The 7,035-nt window shown below is 64.8% G+C and overlaps 4 protein-coding genes across 4 annotated transcripts in view; 2 read left to right on the top strand and 2 right to left on the bottom strand.

The window, feature by feature from the left end:
- Positions 1-2,146, bottom strand: part of SPRG_22066 (hypothetical protein) — a gene marked incomplete at both ends in the record, with an annotated part of 3,950 nt that extends 1,804 nt beyond the window's left edge. Inside the window, 7 exons of the mRNA XM_012339940.1 lie at positions 28-269; positions 319-481; positions 533-1,079; positions 1,128-1,453; positions 1,506-1,603; positions 1,693-1,898; positions 1,947-2,146. Of these exons, the coding sequence (XP_012195330.1) occupies positions 28-269; positions 319-481; positions 533-1,079; positions 1,128-1,453; positions 1,506-1,603; positions 1,693-1,898; positions 1,947-2,146 (1,782 nt within the window). The remainder of the gene's footprint in view (positions 1-27; positions 270-318; positions 482-532; positions 1,080-1,127; positions 1,454-1,505; positions 1,604-1,692; positions 1,899-1,946) is intronic.
- Positions 2,147-3,465: 1,319 nt separating this feature from the next.
- On the top strand, positions 3,466-3,811 carry SPRG_01244 (hypothetical protein; the record flags this gene model as incomplete). The annotated part of the gene is made up of 2 exons (XM_012339469.1): positions 3,466-3,544; positions 3,621-3,811. The coding sequence occupies 2 exons, from the start codon at positions 3,466-3,468 to the stop codon at positions 3,809-3,811; spliced, it is 270 nt and encodes an 89-aa protein (XP_012194859.1).
- A 464-nt stretch (positions 3,812-4,275) lies between these two features.
- Positions 4,276-5,984, bottom strand: SPRG_01243 (hypothetical protein; the record flags this gene model as incomplete). Its single annotated transcript, XM_012339468.1, has 7 exons — positions 4,276-4,287; positions 4,346-5,200; positions 5,244-5,417; positions 5,462-5,704; positions 5,746-5,810; positions 5,860-5,938; positions 5,979-5,984. The coding sequence occupies 7 exons, from the start codon at positions 5,982-5,984 to the stop codon at positions 4,276-4,278; spliced, it is 1,434 nt and encodes a 477-aa protein (XP_012194858.1).
- A 77-nt stretch (positions 5,985-6,061) lies between these two features.
- SPRG_18969 (hypothetical protein) lies at positions 6,062-6,318 on the top strand (the record flags this gene model as incomplete). The annotated part of the gene is made up of 2 exons (XM_012339797.1): positions 6,062-6,126; positions 6,174-6,318. Coding segments are annotated over 2 exons (210 nt in total), but the record flags the coding sequence as incomplete, so codon positions are not given.
- Between the last annotated feature and the right edge of the window lie 717 nt (positions 6,319-7,035).

Genomic DNA, 7,035 nt, shown 5'->3' with positions numbered 1-7,035 from the left:
CGGCGTGCGTCCGTCGCCGTCGCGCACATCGATCGACGTCGTATTTTGGAGCGCCACTGCGACCGACGCGTGGCCGAGGAGCGCCGCCATGTGCAACGGAAACATGCCGTCGTACGACGCCGTCGTGAGCGCTGGGCGACCGGCCAAGAACTCGACCGTTGCGACTTGGTTCTTGGCACATGCCCGGTGCAGCGCGTTGTAGCCCTTGTTGTCGACCGCACGAATCGCGGCGCCGGCGTCGAGCAGCCGCGTGATGCCGCGGATATCCCCTACGCGCCTCGTTTGCGTCACTTTATTCGTTTGTTGGCGACGAACTACCAGCCTCGGCTGCGCGCATGAGCGGCGTCACGCCGTCGTAGTCGCGCGCGTCGACGTCCGCCGCCTGTTCGAGCAGAAAGGTGAGCATCGCGTCCCGCGCGTCATTGTCGTCAAAGCCGCGCGGTGGCGTCAGCACGAGGTGCAGTGGCGTCTCGCCGAGCGCCTGCGAAAACGATTAAACTGTCAAGCTACTAAGCGTACAAGCAGCCCGTACGTTGCGTTCGTTGACGTCCCGGCCGTCGAGCAGGCTCTGGAGCGTGTCGTCGACGCTGAGCGTGACGGCGGTTGCGAGCACGGAGCGCGCGGGTGGCTTGACTTTGCCTTGGTTGAGGACCGAGAGGCTCTGCGACCGCTGCAGCTGCGCTTGCAAGTTGAAGGTCGGCGGCAGCGCTAGCAAGACGCCGCGTGGCGTCTCGCGGACCAGAAGGTGGTTGGTGATGTCGAGCGCGGCCAAGTCGTGGTCGCGCTGCACGCGCCGGAGGTAATTGGACGTGGGCGTATTCAGCTCGAGGAGCCCCCGCTTTTGATGCAACACGCACGAGACCCACGCCGAGCCGCGGTAGAGCCAGAGCGCGAAGTACGTGGTGGTGTCGCCGGCGAGGAGCGTGGCCGACGACCAAATCTTCTTTTGGACAAAGCGCCGCGCAAACCGCTGGAGCCGCCGCTGACACCGGCGGCGGTGCAGACGCGGTCGCAGCCATCGCTGAAGCGTCGAGGCGCAGGCACACTCGAGGCGGTAGATGCGTCGCACGCGGTGCCGCCTGTAGGTTCTTTGAAGGCGCTGTGCTGCTCGTCGCCGCCGGAAACACCGCCACGCGCGCGCGAGCACTCGCGTCGCGTGGCGCTGCCGCAGCGCTGCGAGGCGTCGCGCTGTTGCTGTGCGGCTCGTGTAGACTGCAGACAACCCGGTGGTCGTCCACGAAACGACGCAGACGCGGAGGTGCGAGCGTCGGCGTCGGCGGCGGTACCGGCGCCACGCTGCTTGCAGTCGCACGCGCGCCGTCGCCTGCTTCGCACTGCTCACCAGAGCGCTCGCCGTGACCGCTTGGGCGACCTGCCAGCTGCACTCGACTTGCAGCGTCAACGCGGCGAGGACACGCACCGTCTCGGCGTGTATCGCTATCGCATCGAGACCCTACAAGGAATCTAAATTTCTACCGACGATGACGAGCAGCGCAACCTGGGACAGCGACCGAGAGGCAAACGACGTAGCGGTGGCCAGTAAGCGCCGTCGTCGATGCCGGCGCCATGCCTCTGCAATGCACGAAGCCGCCCGCCACCGCCGCTGCGACGCCATAAAGCAACAGACGACCGTCGAGACAACGCCCGCAGCCCGACGACGCGAGGCGATCAGCCGGAGTGTGACCAAAGTACACTGGCGGACGAGACGGCCGGCGATGCGCCGCAAGTGCCGGAGGCTGCGCCAGTAGCGGTACCATCCTTGGAGTCGGCGCGCGTGCTTGCCTCGGACGCTTGCGCACATCGCCTCGACACTCGCCGAGGCGGCTCGCTGTACGTTGCGCGCGATGACCGCTTGGCGCTCGACAGCGACGAGCGATGCGATCGCGCGCGTCGCCACACTATTAGCCGTGGTAGTAGAGAGGCGACGCCACTGTACAATTGCCGACGCCTGCGACGCGCTCGTTTGGACAAGTCGAAGGGCCAGCGCGGCGGCCGTGCGCTCGGTGGACGACTGAGCGAGAAGGCTTTGGTCGACGGCCGCCTCGCGCACAGTGAGCAAGCCATCCGCGTTGAGTGGTGCTTCCGCAACAACTGGCTCCGCCACAAACGCGGTAGCTCGGCGCACGGTCGTCTCGACCACCGACATCGCGAACGTTCTGGCAACGTGGTGCCGAGCGGCAGACGCTCGCAATTCTTGGGTGGCGGCCTGGATGCGTTGGACGGATGTCGACACGACACGCGACACGAAGGCCGTCGCCAGCATGCAGCGTGTGGCCGCGCAGACGCCGTCTCGGGCGACCCGTGATGCCACGGCCTCGAGGCAACGCCGCTGCGCCACTGTCGCCCGAGCCATCGCGACCGCAGACACCGACAGCGTGATGTCGACCAGTGCCCGGGCGGCCGTATGCTGGGCCACGATGCGAACTTGGAGCTCGTCAAGCGCGCAAGTCACGTGCGCACAGATGCGTTGGCTCGCGGCCAACGCGTCTTCGCGGCCCATCTGCTGGCGTTCCGAACGCTGCATCGCCAGGAGCGCTTCCAGACAACGCGTTGCCTCATGCCACATCTCGACGTCCGCAGTCACGTCGTTGAGGCAGTGCGTCACCTCGTGCTGAGTTTCCACCGCGGCAACCATAGCCTTGAGACATGCAGCGACCTCTCGCCGCGCTACTTCAGCTACCAAAACGGCGCCTGCAGCAGCGCCCAGCGCCTCGTGTGCGCAGCGGCGACTCAGCGTCTGCGCGTCTTCGATGTGCGCAACCATCGACCGGATGACGGTCCGGCACTGCGACCTGCGAGCGGCAACCATGGCATCTCGGTAGTCAGAAAAGCAGCGCTGGAGGACCGTCGCGGCAGCGTGTAGACGATGCACGCGCGCCACAAGACGTTGCAGCACCAACCAACACGCGCGACGCTGCTGACTCGTGCGGACACGGCGCTGCACAACGCGAGCTGCGCACTGCAACGCCACCTTACGCCGTCTTGCGGCAGCAGCCATCTTGCGCCGACACCAGCGTTGAAGGCACCGCGCCGAGCACTCGGCAGCACGCCACACGGTCTGCTCGACGATCGATGTGAGCACGTCGGTACACGCTGCAGTCGTTGCGCGCCATCGACGCAGTCGGCGCTGCAGACGAAGCACGCTGCGCTGCAGCCGCTTGTAGCGATAGCGAGCTGCGTGTTGCCGCCAAACCGCCTGCAGACGGACGGCGGCCGCGCACTGCTCCACGGCTTTCACAAGCATGCTGAGCGCATCCGCACACGCCGCTTGTTGCAGAGCGATCTCGCGTAAGAACCGAGAGAGGCAGCGAGCTGCGATGCTTTCTCGATGACGCCGCACGACGCGGTACCGTCGGCGCGCGCCGTAGCCTCGGTAAAGCGTTTGGACAATCGTGGCCGCCGCGTGCGCGTGTGTGGCGTCGACCGCTGCCGCCAGCAAGCGTCTGCATATCGTTCGTACGGAGAATGCGTGCAGCGATCGCTGTAGCGTTCGAGCTGCTGCATGTCGCCTCCTTTGCGCCATCTCTGCGCGGCGCCGTCTACGGTACCTTCGCCAAACGGCTTGCACCTGTGCCGCTGCATCGATGCGCAGCAGTAGCGCGTGCAACACGTGCGTGCAGGCAAGACGGCGGGCTTGTGTGCCTCGGAGCCAGCGCTGGATCCGCCGTGCGGCAGCGACGCACCGGCACCGCCGTCGTCGGTCGCACCGACGCGTCACCCGGTGACGCCGCCACAGCAGCTGGAACCCACGCGCCGCTCGTTCGTTTGCTTGCCGCCGACACCAGTGCACGCGCCAAATTCGCTGAAGTAGACTGACGCACCGACATTGCCGCCGCCACCACGCATGAAGCCTGAGACTCTGCTGCAGCACCCGTGCTGCCCAAGCCCGCCGACGTTGATCGTGTCGGCGGTACGCGCGCTGAATACACGCAACGGCCGTGGCCCGGCGTCGGCAGAAACGCCAATACCGTCGCCACGACCGCTGCACGACCACCACACTTTGATACCGTCGTGCAACCCGGTCTCGGTGCTGCCGGAACATTCGCTGGAGGCGCGAGCTGGCGACCGATCGACGACGTCGCGCTGCAGCACAGCGGCACCGGCACACATAGGCCCGCCATGCTCGTTGCAGTCGTTGCGCGGCCGCGTCGCGCCGGCTTTGTACTAGCTTTTGAACCTCGCATCGAGCGCGCGTCCCCCGCCATGCCGCTGTTATGGCGGTCGCTGCGACCCTCTGCCGGTCTCGCGCGAGCGCGCAGTCGTGACGCCAGCGCGTCATGGAAATCGCTAGCGTATGGCGCTCGCAGCGCCGCAAGAGCTGTCGGCGTCGCTGGACAAATCGCACGGCGCGTCGCCAGAGCAGAAAGAAGCGTCGGCGGCGGCAGCGAGCTCGCAGCGGCCGCCCACGACTGAGCCGGTGCCACGCCCGGAAAAGCCGGTGCACGCGGCGCGTTCGATGCATCGTCGCCATGGCTACTTTGGCGCGCTCTCGGCTCCGCCACGCGCGCCAAGCTCGAAAACAGCGCAGCGTCAGCGCCTCTTCGTAGATATGGACGGCGTCGTCTGCGCTCCACGCACCCGGCGACTCGAGACTCGGTGAGGGCTTGAGGACGGGGTCGACGACGTGGGGCTCGTTGACGGGGTCGTCGGCGGGCTCTGGTGCCAACGCCCACATGTTTGTGTGCGCGCCAAAGTGCGATTTGAGGTCGGCCTGCATCGCGTCACAGAGCGACGCCACGGTGCCAAAGGTTGCGCCGTCGTCCTCGTCGGCGCTCTGCAGCTCGTCGCTCGCATCGTCGTCGTACGTGGTCTCTATCTCGCGTCGACCGTCGTCGTCGTCGTCGTCGTCGTCGCGTGGTGCGGTCACAAAAGACTCTGTTTTCGATGGCATGTCCAGTTCCGGTTGCACGCGGTGTGTCTCGAGCGCATCGTCATCTTCGGATGTGGGTGGCGCTGCGGCCATCGCCGTCGATAGCACGACGAGCGCCTCGAGGAGCCGCGTCTCGTCGACCTCGTTGGTCGCTCGCAGGCGTCGCAGAAGCTCGTCGCGGTCGCGGGGCCGTCGAAAGACAACGTACGCTGCGAGTTCCGGTTGCGTGAGCGGAATCGCGCACAGCAGAGGGTTGCACACGAGGCTTTCGACGCCCAGCGCTTGCAGCAAGACAGGCGCTTTGTGCAGAAAGTTGGTGTCCGTGGCCATCTGCACCCACGTCGTTAGAGACAGCAGCGCTCTCTCGTCGTACCTTGGTGAGGTATGCAGCGACTGACGGTCCGTGGTGGGCCACAATGTCCATCGTGTGCTGCCGAAGCCGCTGGCAGAGCTGGACGAGCTGAATGAGCCGCGTCGGTGACGTGGCGAGGTGCGGGCGCGCGCAGAGCTTGGCCATGCTTGCGAGAATGCCTTCACGCACAACGATCTACGGCGTCGCATTGGAGCCATGTCCGTCGGTGCGAGCCATACCTGGGCGTCGAGCACCTCGGCGGTGGGCCGTTGTATATGGGGCCGCACCTCGGGGGGCTGCGTCAGCGGCTGCAACTGCCGTGGGCTCTTCAGTGGGACCATTGGCGGCGGTGCAGTTTTCGCGCGCTCGTCCAGTACGGCGCGAACGACGCGGTGCGACGACTGGGGGCGCGGGCGCTTCTTGGAGGCCGCAGCCTTGTACGGCGAGGTATTGGACGAGCGCGCCTTGGCCGTCGCCGCCAACTAGGACGCATGAGCACACGTGGCGAGAGATCTACGCAGACCTTGGTTTGTGGCCGCTCGCGCACTTCAAAGTGACCGTCGTAGCTCACGACCTCGTACAGCGGAACTACATGCAGGCTGTCGTCAGCACCAGTGGTCGGAGGACGAGTGAGTACCCTCGGGGCGGAAGTAGCGGTGGCGGCTCCGCGGCGCAATGACTTCGACTTGCGCATCGTACTCGTCGTCGTCGCCAGCCTACGCGCAGCATGAGCAGTCGCCTTCGCCGCCATGCTACCTTCATGCCCGTGGTCTGCAACCGGTCTGTGGGTGAAACCGGCAAATCCTCTGTCAATGTATATCCCAAAACGTATGCATTAGAAGAGGTTTCGGAACGGTACCCACTTTGGAGCCGTCGGTCGTCAGCCAATGCGCAGTCGGCCAACGTACTTGCACTCCATCGAGGTACTGCGTAATAGCTCGACATTGATAGGGGAGCACGTCGCGTCCTCATGTCCACCGTTGCCTGCCGATCCGAGTTGCCGTTGAAGCCTGCGAACCGCCGTCTTTTGGCGCCTCGGAGTCCACCCGCAGCGCCCCTACCAGCGCGCATCCTTAGTTTCAGCTCTTCAAACTGACTTGGCCTGCCTTTGTTTTCCCTCGGCGGCAGATCGACTTCGACTGGATACCACGGGGATGAGTCACTCGGCCGAATGACTCATGCGCCAGCGCATGTCGCAGCCACCGATCGAAGTACGCAAATAGTGTAAGGCTACTCGCCACTGGCTGGCAACTCTAGCATCGACGATCAGTCGCAGCCCTCGGATTACTAGAGCCCTCGGTTCGTCGAAGTGCGGTTTTGTGGGACATGCTCTACCAGCTGACAGAAGGCCTTCGAAGTCGCTCTGTCGCTGCACATCAATTTCGCCTCGACCGCTCGCCGCGTCGTCGACGTCGGAGGATGGAATGGGACCTTGCTACTGTACTGGGCGCTGCCTACGAGGTCGCTTTCTCTCAATTTTCGACGCCGGCAAGGTGCTTTTTTGGCGCCGCTTGGGTACTCCGGATACCAATATCCGGTAAATCGAATGACTCATCGCTAAAATAAGAACTCACTTTACCTTTTTACTTGTGTCGCGTACGCCGTCGTAGACACCGCCGCCCGCCAGCCTCGTCCGCGCCCTTTTATGTCCGCGAAGAAGACCTGGACATTCAACAAGAAGTACCCCAACACCACCGCAGCCCACTAAGCCCCTACTACGTATCCACGACAAGAACAACTGAATGACTACACCGCCCATGACATCGATCAACTCCACGCCTGCCAAGAAGGCCGGTTCCGACTACCGCGTCCC

This window comes from Saprolegnia parasitica (assembly GCF_000151545.1).
Source record: "Saprolegnia parasitica CBS 223.65 unplaced genomic scaffold supercont2.3, whole genome shotgun sequence".
Classification (NCBI taxonomy): domain Eukaryota; phylum Oomycota; class Saprolegniomycetes; order Saprolegniales; family Saprolegniaceae; genus Saprolegnia; species Saprolegnia parasitica.
The sequence above is the reverse complement of the archived record's forward strand: the minus strand, read 5'-3'. Positions and strand labels throughout refer to the sequence as shown.